The sequence below is a fragment of the Lissotriton helveticus genome, chromosome 5_1 (assembly GCF_964261635.1).
Source record: "Lissotriton helveticus chromosome 5_1, aLisHel1.1, whole genome shotgun sequence".
Classification (NCBI taxonomy): domain Eukaryota; kingdom Metazoa; phylum Chordata; class Amphibia; order Caudata; family Salamandridae; genus Lissotriton; species Lissotriton helveticus.
The window spans coordinates 1,422,509,246-1,422,535,566 of record NC_136065.1 but is presented as its reverse complement, the minus strand read 5'-3'; the positions used below and the strand labels follow the sequence as shown (position 1 = coordinate 1,422,535,566).

General features: G+C 47.0%; 1 protein-coding gene across 1 annotated transcript in view; it reads left to right on the top strand.

Annotated features, from left to right (window-relative positions):
- Nucleotides 1-14,262: 14,262 nt before the first annotated feature.
- The window catches only part of DCLRE1B (DNA cross-link repair 1B), a 74,307-nt gene continuing 62,248 nt past the window's right edge, over nucleotides 14,263-26,321 (top strand). The window contains exon 1 of the mRNA XM_078640537.1: nucleotides 14,263-14,451. Within this exon, the coding sequence (XP_078496663.1) occupies nucleotides 14,263-14,451 (189 nt within the window). The remainder of the gene's footprint in view (nucleotides 14,452-26,321) is intronic.

Sequence of the window (26,321 nt, the reverse complement as noted above, 5' to 3'; positions counted from 1 at the left end):
ATGTATACTTAAAGAAAACGTTTATTTAGTTGGCCTGCCTTTTTGCTTGATAGCTGTACTGTTTACTTGTGCAGTAAAACTTCTCATCACTCGCTTTATCTCCCCTGCCTTCCCCTCACCACTCCCACAACACTGCTCGTAGGCCCCCACTATTCCTCCGAGGGTACTGCTGTTTTGCTAATTTTTCCCCTCACCCCTCCCACAACACTGCTCGCAGGGCCCCTCGCTCCAAGGCCACTGCTCTTTTGCTCTATTTTTTGTTGTTAATTTACAGGCAGCTTTTATTTATATAGCACCTAGCCATGGGCTGGGGGTAATTAAACAATTAGCCCGTTATCACAGGATGTTGAGCATGACAGCAGACTCGAACTGGTATCCCCAGCTCACCTGTTGGCAGCTCTCTCTGCTGTGCCATACCCTTTGCCTAGTCATGTTACAGGGTGCAGTACCATAAGTGCCCAAAAGAGGTCCCACAGGACACCAAGTGACAGCCAGAAGTACTGCACCCTTACTGCTTGTTTTAACCCCTTCGCTGCTAGGCCTTTTCCCCTCCTGTGCTAAGCCTTTTTTTGGCGATTTGGGGTAGTGCGCGCTCAGGCCCATGTAACTTTTTGACCACATAAGGTATCCACGCCAAATTTGCGTCCTTTTCTTCCAACATCATGTGAATTCTAAAGGTGCCCAGGGTTTGTGGATTCCTTTGGAGGGGTCCCAGAAATTAAGCAAAATACAGTAAAAGTTTTTTTTTTTAAATGGGAAAAACGGGTTGCAAATTAAAACCTCTGGGTTTTTCCCTGCAAATGTTATAAAACAAAGTGTTTGTGGGGCTGAAATCAACATTTTCCCAGCTTTTAGGGAATAACAGTCTTTTGTCAGAGAACCAACATTTTTCACACAGTTTTGGCATTTTTCTGGCACATAGCCTATTTTTGCTATTTTTAGTGCTTTCAACCTCCTTCCAGTTAATGGTTGAAATGAGTTTGAAAGCAATAATGGATCTTGGAAAGCTATACATTTTAGAAATGTAGACAAAATTCTGAATTCAGAAAGGGGTCATTTGTCTAAATCCATGAAGGTTTCTTTATAGAAACCAACAGTTAAACATTAGAAAAATTAAAAATTAGTTAAAAACAACAGCCTTTTGTCTCAACGTTTTCACCTGTAACTTCTTGTAATTTTGACAGCTCTTTAAAAGCAATAAACCGTTACATCCGTTAGACCTTCCTGGTTATGGGGATATACAGGACTTGTAGTTTCGCCAAGAACCCGACGAACCTAGAGCCAAAAACTGAGCAGCAACTTGCAAAGGTATTTTATTATAAACCGTTACATCCGTTAGACCTTCCTGGTTGTGGGATGTACAGGACTTGTAGTTGCGCCAAGAACCCGACGAACCTAGAGCCAAAAACTGAGCAGCAGCTTGCAAAGGTATTTTATTATGTACCGGGTATAGAGCAATTTTTCTGGGAAAATGTATACATGGAAAAATCGGTATGAAAGACTCCTATGTATTTCTGAATTGGGTTCAAATTATAGAGTTTACAAACAGTATATATTTCCACATTTTCAAAATTGGGAATACTCATACTAGCATGAGAATTATTGGTGATTTTTCAAAATGATTTTTTTTTTACACAACGTCTTTCATTTTGAAGGGAGAAATGCGTGAAAACTCAATAGGTAATAACAGTTGACTTACAAATCAGAATTACCTTAAGTCTCCCGATAAAAATGATACCTCACTTGTGTGGGTCAGCCTTGTGCCTGCGACAGGAAACGGGGCAAAATGTAACGTGGTCATACCTCAATTTCGCAATTAAAAATTGACCCTTTTTTGGCAAAGTGCCTAGCTGTAGTTTTTGCACCCTAGCTCTGCCGGCACCTAGGGAAACTTAGCAAACCTATACAGTTTTGAAAAGTAGACACCCTGGGTAATCCATGATGGGGTGACTTGACTGCCTCCCACCAAGTTCTGTTACCCAGAATTCCTTGCAAACCTAAAAAAGTGTACAAAAAAACACATTTTCCCCACATTTCTGTGGTGAAAAGTTCTGCAATCTGCATGGATCCACAAATTTCCTTCCATCCTGCGTTTCCAAAAGTCTTCTGAGAAAAATGGTACCCCACTTGTGTGGGTCGGCCTAGTGCCTGCGACAGGAAACGGCGCAAAACGCAACGTGGTCACACCTCAATTTCGCAGGGAAAAATGACCATGTTTTGGCAAAGTGACTAGCTGTAGTTTTTGAACCGTAGCTCTGCCGGCACCTAGGGAAACCTAGCAAACCTGTACATTTTTGAAAACTACACCCAGGGGAATTAAGGATGGGGTGACTCGACTGCCTCCCACAAGGTTCTGTTACCCAGAATCCCTTGCAAACCTAAAAAACTGACAAAAAAACAAATTTTCCTCATATTTCTGTGGTGCAAAGTCCTGGAATCTGCGTGGATCAACAAATTTCCACCCACCCCACGTTTCCCAAAGTCTTCTAAGAAAAATGGTACCTCACTTGCGTGGGTCTGCCTAATGCCTGCGTCAGGAAATGGCGCAAAGCGCAACGTGGTCGCACCTCAATTTTGCCGTGAAAAATGACCCTTTCTTGGCAAAGTGCCTACCTGTCGTTTTTTAACCCTAGCTCTGCCGGCACTTAGGGAAACCTAGCAAACCTATACATTTTTGAGAACTAGACACCCAGGGAAATTCAGGATGAGGTGACTCGACTGCCTCTCACCAGGTTCTGTTACCCAGAATCCCTTGCAAACCTAAACAATTGACAAAACAAAAGCATTTCCTCACATTTCTGTGTTGGAAAGTTCTGGAACCTGCGTGGATTAACAAATTTCTACCCACCCTGTGTTTCCCAAAGTATTCTGAGAAAAATGGCTCCTCACTTGCGTGGGTCTGCCTAGTGCCTGCGACAGTAAACGGCGCAAAACGCAACGTGGTCGCACCTCAATTTCGCAGTGAAAAATGGGCCTTTTTTTGGCAAAGTGCCTACCTGTCGTTTATGAATCCTAACTCTGCCGGCACCTAGGGAAACCTAGCAAACCTATACATTTTTGAAAACTAGACACCCAGGGAAAATCAGGATGGGGTGTCTCGACTGCCTCCCACCAGGTTCTGTTACCCAGAATCCCTTGCAAACCTAAAAAATTGACAAAATAAAACGCATTTTCCAAACATTTTTGTGGTGGGAAGTTCTGGATTCTGCGTGGATCAACACATTTCTACCCACCCCGTGTTCCCCAAAGTCTTCTGAGAAAAATGGTACATCACTTGCGTAGGTCTGCCTAGTGCCTGTATCAGGAAACGGCGCAAAACGGAACGTGGTCGCACCTCAATTTTGCAGCGAAAAATGGGCCTTTTTTGGCAAAGTGCCTACCTGTCGTTTTTTAACCCTAGCTCTGTCGGCACGTAGGGAAACCTGGCAAACCTATACATTTTGAAAACTAGACACCCCGGGGAATTCAGGATGGGGTGACTCGACTACCTTCCACCAGGTTCTGTTACCCAGAATCCCTTGCAAACCTAAACAATTGACCAAAAAAATGCATTTTCCTCACATTTTTGTGGTGGAAAGTTCTGGAATCTGCTTGGATCAACAAATTTCCACCCACCCAGCATTCCCCTAAGTCTCCCGATAAGAATGGTACCTCACTTGCGTGGGTGGCTCAAGGACCCGCAGCAGACAAGGGCCCAAAACCTAATGAGGCGACATCAAAATTACCTATCACAAATCAACCTGGTTTTGCAAGGGGGTTCCCATGAGGTTTTGGCCCGGGGCTACCTAACCCATATATTTCTGAAAACTAGACACCGGGGGGTCCAGCGAGGTATGGCTTGCGTGGGTCCCTCATCATTCTCCTGCCCAGAATCCAATGCAAACCTCAAATTTCGCAAAACAATTCACTTCTTTCTCACATTTCTGTGTGGTAAAGTTGTGGAATTTGTGAGGATCCTCAAAATTCCTCCATTCACCCAGTTTCCTCTGCCACCCCTGCACTAACGAAGAACATCGATGCCCCAGGGGGGAAGCGACAGCGCTCCCCCCGGGGGCTGTACTGATGACGGAGCGGTTCCGTCATCAGCACAGCCCAACCGATGCTGATGACGGAACCGCTCCGTCATCTTCAGCCTCGAAGGGGTTAAGTGAAGTCAGAACTGCCATTTTCACTTCCACCACTATGGCACGAGTGCAGGTTTACTACATTAAAAAAAACACAAAGGGGGTATATTTTATTAAGGTGGGGAGAGCATATCTATTGCATAGGTGAAAAGCATTGGCATTTATAATGCCAATAGCTCCAACTCCAACAAATTTGAGCTCTATTGCACTTCCAATGCTTGTTAATCTTTTTACTGGTACACATGTCTGCTAAAGTGAAAAAAGAAACAAGGAAAAACAAAACAAGACAAATATAGCTTTATAGACATTAGACTACAAAAGCAAAAATAAGGATTACGGTCCCTCAATGAGCGATTGACCTGAAAGATAGAAACATCAATATCAAAAACAGTTGTAAACATTATCAAACTTTAAAACATATTGTCCCTGCAGGGGCTGTTCACTGTTATTTGTGTGAACGTAGCCCTCAGGCTGCAGTTTCACAGAAAACAATCCATGGTTACACAGTAATAGCTTCCCTGTACAATCTAAATGCCGCAGGTGTTGTATGTTGCAATCACCTGGAATTTTAAGCTTTACCTTCCTGAAAACGAAACTGGGGAACAGCAGACTTCTGTAGTTTGATGTCACACAGAGGGGAGGGAACTGAAAGGAAAAATGAAGAGAATGATTAGTATAGTCAATAAGCAGAACCTTTTATTGTGCAAAAGCAGGAGGAAGGAGAGGCGCCCCTTTTTGCTCCATCATTTGAGCAGTATCTTGAATCCAGGTATGTATTGTTTTATGCCGCAAATTACTTTGGGAAGTGTGAGACTGTTCACATTTCCTTGTTTAATTTTACAGAAATGCAGGATTTGTGATAGCAAGGGAGTAAGCCGTAGAGGCAAATTAAATCTTCATATGAAAAGTTAAATTGTGGGAAGAAGTTGAAAACTTGGTGTGGTGCATATGTTTTTGTGGTGAATATTGTTTTCTGGTTTGAACCATAGGCGACAGTGAGCTACACCTTCTTCACTGACCCCCAAATGGATGTCACTTTGGGGCTCCCATGTAGCGTAGTTAGTACCCCCTAGCTTGTCCTTTCCTTTCTTTAGCTCCCAATCAAATGCCCAAAGCAGGCACTTGGGGAGTTGTTTGACGGCTAGAACGTTATAAGGGATGGGTACTTTTACCTTTTGTCCCAACTGTGGCCCCTCAGGAACCTACTTTTGGCATTTGAGGGACTTATGGAGGTTCAAGCGGTGGGCATCTTTCCCCTCTACACTGTCATCAGACATAGCCGATTATAGCTAGCTCACATCCAATTCTCAGGTGGATCCCGAATTATCTAACCTCATCTATGACCATTTCTGCTCTTTATTTATTTATTTATTTATTTAGAAGTTTCTATAGCGCTAACAAGACCCGAAGGTAGCAGAGCGCTTTACAGTAACAGGTGTGACAGGGTGAACAACAAGACATGTAACAAGTAGAGGCAGTCCAATATTGGGGGAGGGAAAGTGCGTAACAGTGGGACTTTTGGTATAAGGATACATAGCAACACATAGTTCAGTGGGAGATCCTGGTTATCTGGGACCTAGGGAGCGGATGAGGAACAAGCTCTTGTATCTATACAACTAAGATTCAATATAGAAATGACAGTATACTTAGCCCACTATTGCCACACTGATGGGGGTGGGAATGAGGGTCTATCCATGGTGTTGCTATACAAAGTCTAGCATCTACTATGGCTACAAAGATTAGTTTCTGCCATCTGTGAGTTACATTTTGCATTTCGACAAATCTTAACACTATAAATGTATAGAAGAGCTGGATTCTTGTCTTGGTGATTGTGGATAATCACTAAAAGTCTGATTCCATAAAGTATGTAAAATTAGGCATTGGGCAAACGTGTACAAGGTAAGCACTTTCCTGTTTATACCGATGACAACATGAATTTAAGCACCATTAAAAAAGTCCTTCTGGTGCATAATAAAGTTGGAAAATTCTGATTTTTAAGCTTGCATCCATAACAAGTTGACTGCTGAAATGTAGAGATAGTTACGTCAGGGTTTACACTTATATAACCAATAGCTAACACTGTATTCCAGAAAAAACGAGTAAAATCTTCATATTTTAGGGTTTTTGTTAGAAAAAAATGAAGTCTAGTAAGGAATGTTTAAAGGTGTGTTTTACTCTTGCCCACGCTTTGAAAAAAGGTCCCTATTTTGCAAATATTTTACAAAAGCAATCTTGGAATTTTATACTTTTCTTGTAACTACACAAATTATAACTCTGAGCCATTAATGTAAATGTGACCTAGCTATGCGATATCAGAACGTTGCCATATCTGTAAATGTGTGTCAGAATAAATATTAGGACAAGAGGCTGAACTCCGTAATGGAGTATATGCTTTGATTGACCTGGTCACACTTTCCAAAGTTTGACAATAGCTTGGATCTGTATATCTTGATTAGCATTATTGCTATGCTTACTTAATGAATAGATGGAAGGTCTGTTTTACTGGAAAGTGTGTTGACATCTTGTTAGAAAAGGGATTTCCAGTTGGCTGAGGCTTGCGCCAAAGCCAGGCAGAAACCACCACTTTAGTCAGGGCAAGGGAGTTACACGCCAAAGATAACCCCTGCTCACCCTCTAGGCAACGTGGCACGAGCAGTAAGGCTGATTCCAGGGGCAATGTAAGTTAAGTATTTGCGCATGCACCCACCAGCAACAACATCCCAGGCACCCCACAAAAGGAACTCCACACAAGGTATATATGTAAAAATAGCCTTTGTATTACAAAACACATTAGATAGTAAGCACACTCTTTACAATGTGCCAGAGGCACGGGCAGAATTTACAGGGGATTATATACATGAGACAGGGCCACCTGGACCACTGTCAGGAATAAGCACTTTTAGAACTGGCTTTTGGTTGAATTAGCACTTTGTAGAAGTAACACTTTTAAAACATAGAACATATAATAACTGGCGGCGGATACGAACCGTACCTTCTGTTCTGGTTGCGCAGGATATTGCGAGTGATCTCAGTAGGCCTGAGCGGGCGGCCGGCGTGCTACAAGCGTTTGACTGGGGCGACCAAGGTGTATGAGGCTCAGAGGAGATGGGGGGCAGGGTGCAGGCGGCCCAGCGAAGCGGACGCGGCTCAGAGGAGAGCGGCATGGCTCGAGGTATGAAGGCGACCAGGCACGAGCTGCCGAGGTGCAGGATGCGGGCGGCCCAGGTGGAGCAGAGCCCAGCTTCACAAGAAGTGGTGTGGGTCTAGACGGGGGCGGCCAGGCACGAGCTGCAGAGGGGAGTGAGCGAGGCACACTTCAGGCGAGGCCCCAGCGGCCCAAGGAGATCAGACAAGTCCCAGCATTTTGTCAGGGAAAGTACAATAGAGTCCACTGGTTCTGGGACTCTGGTCAGGGGGCGAGCTCAGTATCAATCCCTTGGAGATAGTTTTAAGCACCAAATAGCAAATGTAGCACACAACCAGTAACCACTAGTAAAAGGTAAGTACCACCTACGCAACCCTAACCACCTTAGGAAAATATTACACAGGGAACCATGAGCTCACTAGCATAAATATACTAGGAAACACAACCACCTACGCATAAAACTACATTTAGGGGTATAGGTCAGAAGCTTTACACATGATGCATAAAAACACATTCAAAGGTGTAGGGAAGACACATGATGCATAAAAACACATTCAGAGGTATCAGAACACAGGGTGCCCCAAGCATACTACACACAGTACATTTCCTAACACCCAAAGCATTAGCGCATGAATCATAATATCACATAAATCACATTTAGCGCAGAAATCACATTTCGCACATAACTCACATCAAGGTCCAGGTGGCGCCACTGCGCCAAAATCTAAACGTAGCAGCTGCCCACTACTTGCTGGGCAGCTGAGGACAGGGACAGAACAGGGCCTAAACGCTGCAGCTGGCACTAATTGCTGCGCAGCTGGGGAAGGCCAAGGTAGGGATGAAGGAGGTGCGACTCCAAAGTACATGTCCCTAGGGAGGAAAACCTAAACGGTGCAGCTGCCCACTACTTGCTGGGCAGCTGGGATAAAACTGCGACATGGGGCTCTCACTAGCCCCTCATTGGCCCTTGGACCAAGACTGCCACACGTGGGAGCCTTCTAGGCTCTAGAAATAAACGAAGGTGCCCCGCGTTGGAGCCCCCCCCTGGGCTGTGGAATCAGCTATGCCCCTGGGAAGAACTGTGGGGGAAACATGGGTCTCTAAAATAGACATGACCCCCATGGGAGCCTCCTAGGCTCTGGAAATAATGGAGGAGTTTGTTGGAGCCCTCAGGCTCTAGTCAATAATCCTGTGCTCCCTATGGGCCATCTGGCTCTCCAAAACTACTGGGGCTTCAGAGCCACAGGGCTCTGTAGGGAAACTTGCCCCCAAAGGCTGGAACGGCCCGCTGCCTTCGGGGCCGCTCTGGAAAATGGCACTTCCATTGTGCCTGCAGAATTAGATAGGGGGGCCAAAATGGAACTTGCCCCGATGAGTTGTGGGCCCCACGGGGGCTCCTGAGGGGCTCAACAACGTTGGAGCGGTCCGCTGCCAGACGGGGCCGCTATGACTCTGCCTCTCCACCCCCCTCCGGCCGACTTTACTCACTGGCTTTTGAGGCTGCTAGTCGCCTCCGGCGGGACGTCTATGGCGGCTGCGGGGCTCTCCCTCAGTCATGGGGGCCCCGCCCGCGTAGGAGTCAGCCTTCACCGGGACTTTTAAAATGGAGCCCGCAAGGCTCCGGGTCTTCCTGTGGCCACTCGGGGAGGCGGGGTGGGCTCCCGGCCTCCCCATGCAGCACCGGCTCCTCTTTCCCTTGGTGGCGGCCCCGGAGCTCTCCATAACTCACCGGAACTCCGGGTCGCGAGAGGCCAGCTGCTTCTTTCTCCGGCCGGCGGCCGGCGGGACTTCCTGCCGGATTGCAGGCCCCGCCCCCGTCCTGGCCAAACGTGCCTGACTTCTGTTTTTTCCGGCACGGCCGAAGCGAGGTGGGCACTCGCTAAGGACGCTATAAACGGGATGGCACCCGCTCAATTAGGGCACCAAAAGACACGGGCAGAAGGCAGGGTAGGCTCCTGCGATTAAAATAATTAAATAAGCGGGCAGGAGTCACGGGGGAATCCCTCCCCAGGGGATTCCCTCGCAAAGGGGCCACTAGGCAAAGGAGCACAGCGCTCCCAGGCACCAGAGGTGCATAGAAACCCCAGCCCAAAGGGAAGGAACAGCGCAGGAACAGTCCTAGGGCAAGAAAAGTCTTCCAGTCCCCCAGGCAAGGCAGAGGGGTCCCCAAGACGTCCATCAGCAATCCAGGGGCTGGGCAGGGCCCAGGGAGGCAAGCCTTCCCCTGGGCCCCAGCAGCAGCACGCCCCTGGCAGATTCATATAGGAGAACAAGAACATTGAACATGAGGTCACAGCCTCATTTTATATAGAAAATCCCTTTGTCTAAAGGTGCAGGGTGGGGGCAAAACCAGACGCAGCTGGTTTGGGAGCACTCTGATGGGCTCGGCCCCTCTTACTATTCACTGGTCCTGCTAGGGTCATTAGACGCACCACAGGGGGCGGAGCCAGCATTGTGTGGGGAAAGCCCAGCCCTATTCAGGTCCCAGGTGCACTCCACTCCAGCCAACAACATGCAGATCTCCCATTCACCACCGGGGCAGACCCATCCTGACTCCAGGAGCCTGGCACACCAGCCAGCCCCAGCCAATCACAAGCCAGCACATTCACTGCACAGACAGGCCAACTTCTAGAAGTGGCACTTCCACACTAGACACAATAACGCCGCACACATCATCGCGCAGCATTTAATCACACGAGTCCGCACATACCAAACTCGCATCTGCACTCCCCACGCCTCAGGAACTACCAGGGACACACACATTCCCCATGCATTCCTATGGGAAGGCAGGCCAAACTCACACACGCACTCAGAGAGCGCACGCACTTTACACTGCGCCACAGTGCTAAAGTGCGCAAGGACCTGAAATCATTATAATTATGTAACACTAAAAGGCAAAAAGTTCAGGGTATGAACCTACCAGAAGGGCCAAGTCCAACACATCTTTATTAATAAGAAAGTCAACATAGCTAATCATAGCTGCGAAAAATTATAACTTTAATATAGTTAATGGCTAACCGCCTAATTTGAGGGGGAGCTGAAAAAGGTTTTAATACAGTTCTTGATTATTTATAAGCCGAGATAAAACTACTAATAGTTTAATCTATTTTGGTGAACAGTATAGTCATCAAAAACAAAGAAATTGCTCTGAGTATATATAAATGTACATCTTTATTATAGGGCAGCTGTCAGTATGGCAAACATGCAATCAGTCTCGATATTTCTGATTCTTTTTAACATTACATATTATGGGGTCATAATTTAATGAGATCATATCATGCATGTTTGACGTTATGACCATTGTGAGATGTATAGCAATAACTGCTTTGCAACAATTTTGAGTTACACAATATCTATCAACTATGATCTGCGTGTTATCTTTGTTTAAATGATAACACAATTTAAATTGAAGGACTTGTAGTTTAATGCCTCCATGGGTAAATTGACTGTGGCAGTAAAGACAGCGATATCATCTGGATAGGCTAGAAATTTGGTGAAATATCCCTTGACATTAATAGGCTTAATCATTTCAACATTTAGGAGTCTTTTTTTTAGAAGAGGCTCTTAATATAGAGCAAACAAAAGTGGGGAACATGGGTAACCTGAAATGGTCCCTCTATTTATTGCAACATGCTCAGTAATTCAATTATTACCTTCTACAATTTGGCTCTTCATTGTTGGTACAGGGCTCGTACAAAGTTAATAAAGACTTGCCCAAAGTGCATTCTTCTCCTCTCTATCCACAGATATCTCTAAATGACCTGGTGAAATATCTTTTCGGTATCAAGTAGAATCATTGCCAAGGGTTCCTAAAATTCCATAGTTTCCATGGTTAATATCACCTATATTGCCTCATCCATAATTCCATGGCAATCCCACCTTGAAATGATTCCACTTGGTGAGAGGCCAACATTTTTATTGTTATGTTATGTTATGCTATGCTATGTTATATGTTACCAGTGTTTTTATAGTGTTAATCACTCATGAAGATGTCCAGCTGGTGTGTGAGGCAAGCTCTGGAGGTCTTCCTCTAAAAGCCATGGGCCAGATGTAGGGGCCCTAATACCGGTCGCAAATGGCCGATTTCGGCAGTTTCCGACCGGTATTAGGGTTTTTCAGATGTAGGGGGCTGAAAATTACAGAATCTGTATATTTACCGAATCGGTAAAATTACCGAATCGGTAAATTACCGAATCGGTAAATATACCGATCCTGTAATTCCAAATGTAGGTGGCACAGTTTACAGTGCCACAGGCCCTTAAGAGTCTGTATTTTACCACACAATCCTATTGTATGGTAAAATACCGAATTCAGGTGTGCATGCACATCTGTGCATGCACACCTGTGCAATGTGACACACAGACATGCCCTTAGGGCATGTATGTGTGCCACATGTCACACAAGCCTGTACTTGGCGTGCTAGAGGGTGTCAAAGTGACACCCCCTGCACCCTTGCAGGATTCGATATTTACCGATTCGGTAAATACCGAATCAGTATTGCCCATTGATTCCTATGGGCTTCAAGGCCCATAGGAATCAATGGGCAATACCGATTCGGTATTTACCGAATCGGTAAATACCGAATCTTACAGATTCGGTATTCCTCAATTCGGAATTACCTACATCTGCCCCTTCGCATTCACAGGCTCTTAAATACCGAATCGGTAAAATTCGGTATTTAAGAGTCTGTAAATGGGAATTACCTACATCTAGACCCTAGTCTTCAGCATTTTGTAAAAGTCACGAAGAGAGGAGGCTCTGATGTGTGAATAGATCTTAGAGTTGCTCCTCATTAATGATACTGATCTCTAAAATCCGGGATCAGTAAAACTTGAGTTTCCTTAAGAAGCAGTATAATGTTTGAGTCATGATTCAGAAAAAATATTGTTTCAGTGAGGTTATATGAGTAGGTAGGTTTGCCGTGCATTATTCGAAAAACGCAGTCAGCTTCTCCTGCAGGGCGAGAGGCAATAAACTTTCTATTCCATCAGCTGCAGTAGCAGCATCTCGGATACCCTGGGCCAGACCTGAGGGTTGATCTAGATGTATTATTTCCTGATGGGAGTACATTTCTGAATCTTGAGACATTGAGGAGGGAGTTCTTGTGGCCCAATGGTTGCCCATTGATTTTTAAATAAAACAAGTTGTGTGCTGTTTTCCCTGGGGCACGGAGCTGATCACCACTATGCATGTAAGAACTTTAGTTAAACGAAGCAGTAAATGAAAAGATATGCTAATATAGGGCCACATGAATGAACACATTTTCCCATAGACACAGAATGGGTAAAACCCTTTGATACATCTGGCCCATAGTTTCCCATTGGAATCTAAATGCTTCAGGTGCTGTATGTTGAAATCACCTGGAATTTTAAGCTTTACCTTCATGAAAACAAAACTGCGGAACAACAGACTTCTGTAGTTTGATGCCACACGGAGGGGAGGGAACTGAAAGGAAAAACATTGGATTAATAAATAATCAGAACCATTTATTTTGCGAAAGCAGGAGGAAGGAGAGGCGCCCATTTCTGCACCGTCGTTTGAGTAGTATCTTGAATCCTGGTATGTATTGTTTGATACAGCAAATTACTAGAAAATTGTGAGACGGGACAGATTTCCTGGATTAATTTTACCGAAATGCAGGATTTGTGATAGCAAGGGAGCAAGCCATAGGGGTAAATTAAATGTGCACAGCAATATGTAGATTGTGGGAAGAAGTTGAAAAATAGGTGTGGTGCATACGTTTTTGTGGTGAATATTATTTTTTGTTTTGAACCATAAGTGACAGGTTCTACCCCGAGTGAGCTACACCTTCTTCAGTGAGCCACTTTGGGGGCGGCCAGGTAGAGTAGTTACTACCCCCATCTTGTCCTTTTCCTAACCTCTGAATAAAGTAACAAGGGTGTGTTTACTTTCTTTAGCTCCCAACCATTTGCCCAAAGCAAGCACTTGGGGGCTGTTTGACGACTAAAACGTTAGAAGGGATGGGGACTTCCACCTTTTGACTCAATTGTGTCTCCCCAGGAGCCTACCTTTTACATTTGAGGGGCTTATGGTGGTTCAGGGGATGGGCACATGCCCCTCTTCACTGTCATAAGAATGCTAAAAAGGTAGGAAAAGTGAAAGCCATTGAGAGGAGCCTGTCACCAGCATAAGCATCTGGTTCTGCAGCCATCCAGCATGGTATGGTTCTCCCGTGGTGCCTAGCAAGACACCCTTTCAGCGAGATAGAAGAGATCTGTTACTGAGAGTTCCTCTGAGTTTGAACAGTGGCCGCACTGCTCATGCATCTTCTGCTCTGTTTAGGGGTCACTGAGGAGGCTTCTAGTGTCCCCTATGCCTTCTGCAGCGGTGGTGGGTGACCACAGGCAATACTGAGGAGTGGTCTGGAAGAGAATGGGGGAGCACATAAAACCTACACCTGTACTTGAGAGCACAACCCCACCCGGCTCCTGATTTTTGCCCTAGTGTACAATGTGGAAGGAGAGGAGCCCTTTGAGGATAAGGGGGGGTGGCAGTTGTGGGTGGAGGTAGACTTGGTTGTGCCAGGGCTTCACTTGGATCAATGTACAATTGTTGACTGTACAATGCATTGTGAATAGGGAGCTGCAGTGATCATTTGAGGCTGCACTAAGAGCAGATAGTACCGCACTGTTAATATCTGGGGCTACTTTGAGCATGCGGGTCTACACTGCGAAAAATATGAGACTTTATGAGATATCTGCAGACATGTGTACCTTAGCATTAGAAGTTAAACCTGCCCTGTGGCCAGACCAAGTATACATGTATGAATTAAGTGCTGAGCAACTCGATAGATATTGAAACATAAGCAGTATTGCTCTAGGACTCAATTTATCAATTTAGTACAATAATGACGATTTGAGGAAAAATTACAAATCTGCATTAACATAAGAACGGTGAAAGAGAAACAATATTCATAGGTATAATTATTTATATGTGTATTTCTTTTTGAAGGTTTGGATAGCAACCTTTGAAATGTGCGGAGTAATGATTACAAATACCCCTATTGCTGTGGACTTTTGGACAACAAGGAAGATTAAGTATGCACGCTTGTTCTTTCTATCCCACATGCATTCGGATCACACAGCAGGACTAACGTCTACTTGGAAACAACCGATTTATTGTTCCGAAGTTACAGGCAGAATCCTTCATCACAAACTACAGGTATGAACCAAGTTTTACAAAGAAACTCCAAGTCTTCAATGGACATTATTATCAACGATCAGGGATGTTTTAAAATGATTATTGATAAAGATTATTGAAATTCAACCCTTTTTAGGTCTCACCTAGAGACTCGGCACATGTGCTGCTCACCTTGGCGAGATCTATTGTTGTCGATTTATTGGCCGAAGGGGGACAGGACATGTGCACGCGTACAGAGGACAGGAGATGTGCACACATACGGCTCGCTGCATTATCACACAACTCCTGCTCGCACCATACACGTGCACATTTCCTGTTCGGGCGTGGCGTGCTGACGTCAGCTGCATTACTTCCAAGACTGGACTGAGTAAAAGAACTAAGGTCTTTGAAGCGTCTTCTTTGAAGGCAACAACCAGACAACAGAGCTTCACAGACTGACCGACTGGCTCTACAATTCTGCGTCTGCCTGGGGAGAGTGCTGATAGCTTCCGGTTGTGGCTACTGTGAAACTTCACAAGGCGCAAAGCAGGGCAGGATAGGATGAGAGAGTCTGAAGGGCACAAGCACTCTGGAAGTTCAAATCTGATAAATGGGCCACCTAACATGTTAAATTACTGCTGCTGGGGAATTATTCCTTCTAAACAGAGAGACCTTCTATTTGTTCAACATTTTGTTAAAGGAGCTTATGGTTTTGAAAACCTAGCTAAAAAAAGGCGTGAGCCCCCGTAATAATCCCTCACATCTCAATCAACTACGCATTGCATAAAGCTCCTCAAATTGTCCTTTTTCAAATAAATTGTCTGAATACCCTGGTTGCACTCTGCTTTATTTCACATTTTGGTACACATTTTTTCAAACGTCAATGCTCACTAAATTCTCCTAAATCATTGTATAGGATGACAGCAATTGTAATCTAGCTCATAGTCTTGTTGTTGAATGGGTCTTTGCAGTATTAGTAGTAAAAGTCACTGAGCCAAGCCGAAGATTGCGCACTTTCATCAGCAGGGAGTGATGCTGCTGTTCAGATATTTGTTTTGGGTAGTATATTTTAGATTACAAGCAGATTACCTGCAACAGCAATGCGGGATACTTAAATACTGCATGTGATTGCAAAGATTTTGTCAGAATGAGGTATGTGAAACCTCTAATTTCAGTGCAGTGTAGAACATTGTTTTTGAACATTTCATATTTTTTTTCTCAAAAGGAGATTTTTATTGCACCATAGGATGTTTGTTCAGGAGGTAGCCAGTTCCCCATATTTACAAATTAAGATCAATTCTATCATAATACCAGACATTCTCAGTATATGGAAACAACTGGGTATTCAGCTACTGTTTAACAATTTTCTGCTCTGCTCCAAGCAAGACCACTGACTCATTGTCGCTGATATTGCACTCCCCCCTCGCAGCTCCACCATCAAGTGAGGCCTTTCCCTGAGCCCCTGCACTCTCAAGTGCTGGTGTTCGAAGTCCTCCTCCACCCGCAGGTTTTACCTGTGCCGCATCCCTGGTGGTCCAGTGGACCCCTGTCTCCTTTCTCTCGCTCTGCTCCTTCTCTCCGTGTTTACTTGTTTTTCACTGATTTCAATCTCCCCCTTTTACTCTCCTTCAGTGTCTTTCCTCAGTTTTCACTCGTTTTTTATTGATTTCAATCTCCCCCTTTCACTCCCCCTCTGTGCCTTTCCTCCGTTTTCACTTGTTTTTTTACTGATTCCAAACTCCCCTTTCACTCCCCCTCTGTGTCTTTCCTCCATTTTCACTAGTTTTTCACTGATTTAATCTTCTCCTCTCATTCTCCTTCAGTGTCTTTCCCTCACTTTTCTTGCACCTTTCACTGCCTCATTTCCACTCTTTCCTCTCTTTATGCCTTTCCTGCCCAAGTTTCCCTGCGGCCCCCACGGCCCCTCCACCCCAGCACGACCAACGCAACCGGTCCAATCCAGCTCCCCTCCCCGCTCCCGCCTCCCAGCTGTCCAGCCCTCCCCGACCCCTACTTAATGGTGTCCACTGTGCGTTCGCTGTGCAGGCGCAGGCAGCGGGCGTGCCGCTGGCGCGCTAAAGGCAAGCCTGTCTGTGCCCATCCGCGACCCAACCGCGACCAGCGCCAGGAACCCTGGACCTCCTCAACACCAATGCTACGACCCAGCAGCACTCCATGCTCTCAACCCACGATGCAACAACAACTGCAAGCTAGCATCACCAGCCGACACCCACGGACCCTCCAGCTGTCACAGCTGCCAGTACACCTGCAGCACTGCCAAAACCACGGACCTGGCGCAACCCACCCACAAGACCACAACCCAAACAAAGACCCTACAATGCATCCACCTCATCGTCCGATCCCTCCACAAACACGCCACCGAAATCTGGGACCTCCTCGACAGCACCACCCCGGAGGTAGCATTCTTCACCGAAACATGGACCAACACCACCTCGGGAGCGGACATCGCCATTCCCCATGGATACAAGTTCTCCTAGAAGGACCGCCACACTCGCACGAGAGGATGAATCGCCATCATCCTCAAATCCAACCTCCGCCTGAGCACACTCCCTGATGAGCCAACAGACCTGATGGAACACCTTCACTTCAAGATACTGGCCAGCCCTACCACCACCCTCATCTACCGACCCCCTGGACCCCGCAGACTTTTTGCCAACTCCATCACGGACATCATCTCCCTGCATGCCATCATGTCCACCAACTACACCCTACTGGGAGACCTCAACTTCCACCTCGACAACCAACTGGACGCCAGCACCACATCCCTCCTGGATAACCTCTACAACATTGGACTCCACCAGATAATGACCGAACCCACGTACTCAGCAGGACACACTCTCGAACCCCACTTCACAACAGGTAACTCCATCACCTTCAGACACACCACCGAACTCCCATGGACTGACCATCGATGTGTCCACTTCACCCTCAGAACACCCACCATCCACAGACACCTGCACCTGCTCCCACGAAGAAACTGGACCAGAATCACCGACGACCAGCTAACCTCATCACTCAGCAACTCCACCCCAACAAGTGCGGAAAACGACAACCCCAACACCGCACCCTGAACCCTGCACACATGGATCTCCCGACAGCGCCAACACCATAGCCACCCTCAAAAAAACAACAACACCCACGCCAAGAAAGCCAGATGGTTTACCACCGAACTTCGAGAGTCCAGACGCATTTGCCGCCGCCTCGAAAAGGCTTGGAGGAACACCAAATCCACAGAAGCCTACAAACGCTCACCACCAACTCATCAGAAAAACGAGGAAAAAAGCGATTGAAGACAGAATCTCCACTCACGCACACAACAGCAAATAAATCTTCAACATCATCAACGAGATCACCCAACCCACCAACGAGTCCACCGATATCCCTCCCTCACAAGACCTCTGCGACAAACACAGCACCTTTTTCCACCACAAAATCAAGAGCATCTACGACAACTTCGACGAAGATAACCAACACACTGAACCCTCATCAACCACCCCCGACACACTGAAGCCAGCGATCGACAACTGGACAGCCCTCACCACCAAAGACACACTAAAGATGATGAAGTCAATCCAATCCAGAGCCCCCATGGACCTCTGTCCCTACCCAATTTTCAACAGAGCCGCTGAGACCAGCGCACCCATGCTCTGCCACACCATCAACTGCTCCCTGGCAACCGCCACGTTCCCCGACGACTGGAAACACGCCGAGGTCAACCACCTCCTGAAGAAATCCTCGGCGGACACCACCAACCTCAAACACTAGAGACCCATCTCCCTGCTCCCTTTCCCATCGAAAATCATTGAGAAAGCAATCAACTGCCAACTCGCAACATTCATCAAAGAGCACAACATCCTCAACTCCTACCAATCCGACTTCAGAAAAAACCACAGTACTCAAACTGACCTCCTTGTTGCAACAGATGACATCAGCAACCTACTCGACAAAGGAGAAACAGCAGCCCTCATCCTCCTCGACCTCTCAGCGGTGTTCGGCATAGTCTCTCACCGCACCCTAATACGCAGGCTCCACAACCCAGGGATCCAAGACAAGGCCCTCAACTGGATCTGCTCCTTCCTCTCCGGCAGAACGCAGCGGGTCAGATTCCCCCTTTCCTCTCCAACCCTAAACCTACCGCCTGCGGAGCCCCCCAGGGGTTCTCTCTCAGCCCTACACTCTTCAACGTTTTCATGGCTCTGCTCACCCCCATCGTCAGAACCTCCACATTGTGTCATACGCAGACGACACACAACTCATCCTCTCCCTATCCAACAAACCCAATACCGCCAGACACAATTTTCGAGAAGGCATGGAAGGCGTCGCCAAATGGATAAAAAACAGCTGCCTACAACTAAACACCAACAAAACAGAAGTGCTCATCATGGGCCCAAACCCCGACGCATGGAATGACATGTGCTGGCCCCCTGCCCTCGGAAGACGACCCACCCCCACGGACCATGCATGCAACCTGGGAATCATCCAGGACTCTGAGCTCAAAATGGACTGCCAGATCAACTCCGTCTCATCCTCCTGCTTCCACACCCTCCGCCTCCTACGTCAGACCTTCAAATGGATCCCCCTCGACTACAGAAAGACCGTCACTCACGCCCTAGTCACCAGCAGACTCGACTACGGCAACGCATTCTATGCCGGAATAAACAAAAACCTCACCCGCAAGCTACAGAACATCCAGAACGCCACAGCACGACTTATCCTCGACCTGCCAAGACACTGCCACATCTCCCAGCACCTACGCACACTCCACTGGCTCCCCATTGAAGCTAAAGTCACCTACAAGATGCTCACCCACCCCCACAAGGCCCTCCACGACACCGGACCAGCATACCTGAACAGCAGACTCAAATTCCACACACCCCAGAGGACCCTACGATCTGCCCAGCTCTCCTACGCTGTGTTCCCCCGCACCAGAAAGACCAGATTGGGAGGCCTCTCCTCCTTCCTTGTGGCCGGAGCCTGGAACGCCCTGCCGCTCCACCCCATCTTCGCAAGAAATCTCAAAACCTGGCTCTTCGACAGACCCCCCCGCCCCCCTTGATGGACTGGAGCCTGCTAACTCCACTCCCCCACCACCCCCCAGCGCCTTGAGACCCGAGACCCTTACGTGTGAGTAGTCGCGCTTAACAAACACCTGATTGATTGATTGGAAAATATACTTCTAAACAGTCAATTCTTAATTTAACTATAAACTTTTGGCTTGCACCCTTTATGTTATGGCTTTTTTCATCCTTTATGTTACCTTTAGTGAGGTCAGAGCAAGATTCATGTATTTGGATTCACAAATATTGCCACTTATGAGCAGGTAAGCAGATTTTCTTATTTTTTCCTATGTATCCCTCAATGAATGTATGGCATTTGTACTGTAAGCTTCACCTCTGTGTGGGAACTGGTTTGAGGGACTCAAGGCACAAAGAGACAACCGGGCACCACTGTCTCAACTGAGACCTTTTACTACAGATGTCTTGGGCTTGGCCTACTTTTAGATTCAAAACTGAAAAATCCCAAGTTTACCCCTTTAGGACTTAGTCCTCAAGGTAGCAAAGCGGAGCGATCCAAGTTTTATTTAGAGAGGTGGTGAGGGTTAGAGAATCAGAACTCAGTATAGTGCTAATAACATGCAATGTATCTGTTCGATTTGGGGGTCTCTAGTTGGCAGACGTAGGTACCTTTGACAAATAGGGACCCTTGCGTCTAGTCAGGGTAAGAGGGTACACTCCTAAAATAATCCTGGTCACCCCCTTGGTAGCTTGGCACGAGAAGACAGGCTTATCTCAGAGTGTGTAAAGCATTTGTGAACACATACAGTAACCCAGTGACAACACTACAGATGGACAGCAGACAAGTTGTAGTATAAAAATACGTATTTTTACATAGGCTTCACACAAGACCACAAATGACAAAAATCCACAAGACTGTACTTAAAAAAGAAAGAATTAGCTTAGTTCTCTTAAGATGTAAAAATGCGACACTTTGAGTTCAATGTAGCTTAGGAAGCGTAACGCTATACAACGAAAGTGTTGCAGGGAAGGTGATGCGTCAGTTCCTTACAAGCAACAAAGGTGATGCGTCGAGTCCCTACTGATGCATAGGGGATGTGTTGGTTCTTCTCTGCGAGGGGAGGTGATAAGTCAGTTTCTTACTGCACTTCTGCGGCGATGCGACCAGCAGCGCTGTGATGCGATGAAGATCCGGTGCAATTAACAAAAATCGCATCTTCTCTTGAATGCGACACGATGCGTGCACGCACGACGGCTGCGCGGTGACTTAATGATTCTTCTGAATCGCGACAGGCCCTGCGACACGCTTCCCAGTGATGCGGTGTCGTCTGGTGTGGCGTCGATCCTTTCTCCGGCAATGCGAGGCGCTTCAGCGATGATGCGACAGCTGCAGCGGCAGCAACACGCTTTTCAGTTGATGCGGCGGCATCTGATGCGACGGCGATCCTCTTCTCTGGCGATGCGACAACAGCGGCAGCTACACGCTTCTTCTTCATGAGTCACGCTTCCTGCTCCTTGCGACACGCAGTTCCTCAGAAAGCCCAACACAACTGCAGGCACTTCCAAAGAACTCTTGGGGAGCTAGTGGTTGAAGTCTGTTGTCCCTGAAATATCAGCAGGAAGCAAGCTCTATCTCAAGCCCTTGGAAATACTTCACAAGTGGAATGAAAGTAGCACAAAGTCCTCTCTTTGGCAGTCAGGCAACCACTGCAGGCCAATCCCTCGCACTTAGGGATAGTCTGTCCTCAGTGTCTCTGGTTCCTCTCCTCAGCAAAGGTTTCTTCTTGTTTCCCAAAAGTGATCTAAAGTTCTGGGGTCTGGGTCCCCCTTTTTTATACACAGTTTATCTTTGTTCTCTGAAGGCAGAGAGGTCTTTGCCTAGTCCAAACCATTCTGGTCAGCCCTGGAGCACTCTGTTTACTTGACTCCTTCATTCCTTTCACAGTGCAGGGCAGGGACATCAAACTCACCACAGGAGGTGGAGCCAGCATTGAGGAGGGAAGACACAGCCCTATTCAGGTCCCAAGTGCAATTCCTCCTTCCCATCTGCATGCAGATCTCTCTATTCAGCCCTGAGCTGACTCACCCTGTCTCCTGGAATCCCCCAGCCCCTGTCACTCAAAATCCAGACAAGGAATACACAACCTAGCAGAGGCTGGATGTTAAAACCGACTTCACTAAAAGATGTATTTTATCATTCCGAGTTCTAGGCATACTAAACTCAAATTTCTACCTAATTCTCTGAGTCAGGTAGGATTATAAGTTGTAACAATCAAACTGCCCATTCTGGCCTATGTGGAACAGGTTGCCTTGCAATAGTGAACAACGAAAATGGCTGTAATTCACTATAAGGACATGCCCCACACACCAGGACATGTCCTACCTTTTGCCTACAGTGCACCCTGCCCTTGGGCCTACCATAGGTGTGACTAATATGCAGAAAAGGGAAGGTTTAGTGACTGGCAAGTGGGTGCACTTGCTCCGTCAACAGGGCAGTACCAGACTGCACACTGGCTCTGCAATGGCAGACCTGATACACACTTTTACAGGCTGCTTCTGTGGGTGGCACAGCCAGTGCTGTAAGCCCACCTGCAGCATTTGGTTGACAACCCCTTGGCACACTCAGTGCACTGTACTAGGGTCTGACAAGTAAACCAAACCAACCAATCATGGAATCACTAATCCATACATCAATTTACCATAGGGAGCACTTGCACTGTCATCCAGGTAGGCCGCCCTGAACTCTTCCAGTCCAGCCAATACCTGGTTGACCAACCTCTGAAAGGTGATAGGGGCATTCTTCATCCCAAAGGGCATAACCCGGAACTGGTAGTGCCCATCTGGTGTGGAGAATGCTGATCTCCCTCTTGCCTGATCAGTCATGGAAATCTGCCAGTACCCAGACGTTAGATCAAATGTGCTGAGGTACCTGGCAGCCCCTAACCGATCGATGAGCTCATCAGCTCTGGGGATGGGGTGCGCGTCAGTCTTCGTGACTGAATGAAGCCCTTGGTAGTCCACACAGAACCGGAGTTCTGGTGTGCCACCCGGTGCGGCAGCCTTTGGGACCAAGACCACTGGGCTGGTCCAAGGACTATTAGAGTTCTCAATCATCCCTAACATAAGCATTTTGGAAACCTCCTCCTTGATGTCCTGTCAGTCACCCTGTAAGTTTTGTGCTTCACTAGAAGACTGTCTCCAGTGTCCACATCATGGATGCACCAATCAGTGACACTAGGAATCAGGGAGAACAGATCAGAAAACTGTCCCAGCAACTGGTGGCAGTCATTCTGTTACTCAGGGGTCAGATGGAAAAGAGGTTCACACCATCCACTGACTCATCTTGCTCTATCACCGACAGGAGGTCCGGAAGAGGCTCAGTCTCCTCCTCCATTCGATCATCTGTCGCAAAGAGCATGCCCACTTTGGACCTCTACAAGTGGGGCTTCAGGCGGTTGACATGCAGGACCCGCAAGTCCACCAAGTAGGTAACAGGACTCTTGCGCTCCACCACCTCAAATGGTCCGGTTCACTTATCCTGTAGCGCGCAAGGCTCCACTTGGGCCATGACCCACACTTTCTGACCAGGCTGAAGCTCTACCATAGTGGCATTCCGGTCATACCACCGCTTCATCTCCTCCTGGCTGGCTTCCAGATTCACCTCACGGAGTTGCCTGAAACGCCTAGTTTGGTTCCTGAAGGCCAGCATGTAGCTATATACTTCCTGGGGAGGTTTCCTGGGAGAGTGCTCCTGGCCTTCCCTGGCCAAACTCAGAGGTCTTCTCACTGGGTGACCATAGAGAAGCTCAGAGGGACTGAACCCTAGAGATTTCTGTGGCACATCACGGTATGCAAACAGTAGGCATGGTAAGAGGACGAGCCACTTACGCCTCATAGGTTCCTCAAGACCCATAATCATGCCTTTTAGGGTTCGGTTGAATCTCTCAACCAACCCATTTCCTTGGGGGTGGTAAGGAGTGGTAAACCTGTAAGTTACCCCACACACCTGCCACAGGAACTTCATATACTTGGAAATGAAGATTATATCTCGGTCAGACACTACCTCTCTAGGGAATCCCATTCGTGAGAAAATTCCCATCAGTGCCCGTCTCACCATGGGAGCCGTCACTGTCCTCACAGTTATGGCTTCCGGGTACCAGGTGGCATGGTCCACCAAGACCAGGATGAACCTTTTGCCCACGGCTGTCTTAGGGTCCAGTGGCCCTACAATGTCAATACCCACCCTTTCAAAGGGGGTGCTGACCACAGGGAATAGCTTGAGAGGAGCCTTCTGCTTCCTCCCACTCTTTCCACTTGCCTGGCAAGTTTGACATGTCCTGCAATGAGTGTCTGAACTCTTGCACATTTGGGGCCAATAAAAGTGTGTGACAAGCCTCTCAAAGGTCTTGCCCTGCCCCAAATGTCCTGTCAACAGCACCTCTTGAGCCAGCCTCAGTAGGACGGCTCTGAAGTGCTGGGATAGCACCAGCACATGGGCTGCCCCAGGCTCAGCAACCTTAGGCTCACAATACAGGAGACCATTCTCCCAGTAGATCCACTGTGTTCCAGACTGATCACCTGCTACCTGGTTTGCAGCTCAGGCAGGTCCCCCAGTTCAGCTACCTCTTCCCCTGTAGGTTCCAGGGCATCCCCCTCAGGGTCTGCCTCCTCCTGGACCGTGGGAACTTCGGGCCGGTTTCCTGCGCTCCCTGCCTCTTCTCTTTAAGGCAGGCACCTGGGTCCCCCTCTTAGGCTCCAGGTCCTCTTGAACACACTTACTGGCTGCCATGGACCGTGTAGTCACACAAGCCCAGTCAGGCAAACCCAACATCTCCAAATGAGCACTTCTCTCCACCTTAGCCCAAGGTGAGCTCTCCAAATCGTTCCCTAACAAATGGTCAACAGGCATGTCTGGCCCCACAGCTACTTGAAGAGTACCAGAGACCACCACCCCACTCAAATGGAACCTGAGCCACCTTGCAGTGGCTCTCTGTGTTGTCAGCAGCAACAACTTGGTAAAAAGCATTGGGGACAACCTGCTCTTGAGACACCAGGTAACACTTGACAGCTGTCACACTAGCTCCTGTGTCTCTAAGAGCCTCCACTCTATGGCCAATGATGGTCACCCAGTGCCTGTACTTCTTAGTGTTATCAGGCAGTTGGGTCCTGGGGACCACCTCACAGTTTCCCAAAGAGACAAGGGATATCTCTGCGGGACCCCACACACCTTGAATACCCATCTCCTCCCCCAGGGCTACACTCGCCATCTGCCGGGGTTGAGCACCAGTGGGTGCTGTCTTTCCAAACTGTGGGGACCGGGGATCAATCGAGTTATGACCCACTTCACCACATGTGTAGCACTTCAGGGGTCACCTGGGAACAGGTCTACCTGTCGGGCCCCATGCTTCTTCTCACGGGGAGGCTGGGAACCTTTCCCTTGGTTCCCTGTCTGTCACTGTCAAATATCTTTATTCGGTTTATGTGCAAACCATAAAAGCATTCTAAAAACAGATTATGTCAGCAACTGAAAATCCCTAATATATAAAACACAATCAAAGCTCATAAATACATATAAAATCAGTGGATGAAAATAATACAGACTAATTTCATTTTAGGACAATGATAAGAAATATACATGATTATAAAATATTAAATTATTTTCCTCAGGGTTCCGACAGCTGCAGATAAAAAATTAGCAATATTAAAAGTTTCCCATACATCTGTCAACATTTGCAAATAGAGAAGGGCAGGTCTCACTTGCATAAAACCTTTGTTAATTAAAATTGGAAAAATAAAACGTTTCCTAATGACGGTAAGGTGCTCACAGAAAAATAAGAAGTGTATGATATCATGTTCCGAAAAGCTGTTGCAGGTACAGGGCCCAAGATCATCTACCTTCTTCCAGCCCTTCTGTTCACCAAGAAGAAAATGAAATTGAATCAATCTGAATCGGGTCAATAAGAAACGGTGATTTTATTTGTGACATAGCCTAAATATGGTTCCATGGATAGTGTTGTTTTACATAGCTGGTGGGCCCTTACTGTCACCTTTTCCAGCTCTCTCTCTTCTCTGTCCATGGTGGCTAAGCGTAGGTATGTTTCCTTGGACCATTTTATATCTCCCTTCTCTAATGTTTCTGGGGAGTTGTATAATTCTGGTCTACCTAGCTTAACTGATAGCTTCTGAACAAATTTGAGCCAGTGTATAGACAGCCCATGGTCGAGTGAGATGCAATCTTTCAAGATGTCATGATTTAACACTAAATCAGGGTTTACCTAAGTTGCCATCCATTTCTGTAGGGGTGCCACGGCAATTGCGTCTTCAACAAAGCCAATTCCACATTCCTGGTGGACAATGTAATTGGCTGTTGTTTTAGGGATGGTTAGAAGGTTCTTTAAAAACCTATCTTCGACGATCTGTATAGCCTTCGTGTTTTTAATGCCCCACAAATCCGCCCCATACATGGCTAGTGATATACACTTTACTCTGTATATTTGAATTAGGGCCCTCATTGGCCTGGCTCCTTACTTCCTGGCGAAACCCAACACGGCAGATGTGGCTCTGATCAAAACAGTTTTTCCGCTGTAATTTGGGTTCCCCAGGATCCTTGGTTGTCAAATAATACTCCTAGGTATGGGAACGATGAAACCCTGGTTAGTAAATGTCCCTCGCAATAAAGGGTTTTGACCTTTAGGGATTTCTGACCAATGGCCATTATGTGTGATTTAGAGAAGTTTACACTTAAGTCTAGTGACTTCATAAAGGCCGAAAAAGAGTCTAATAATGACTGTAGTCCCACTGCCATTCTCGCTAAGAGGGCAGCGTCATCCGCATATAAAAGTGCGGGAATCAAGCTTTTCCTTGCACGGGGGATAT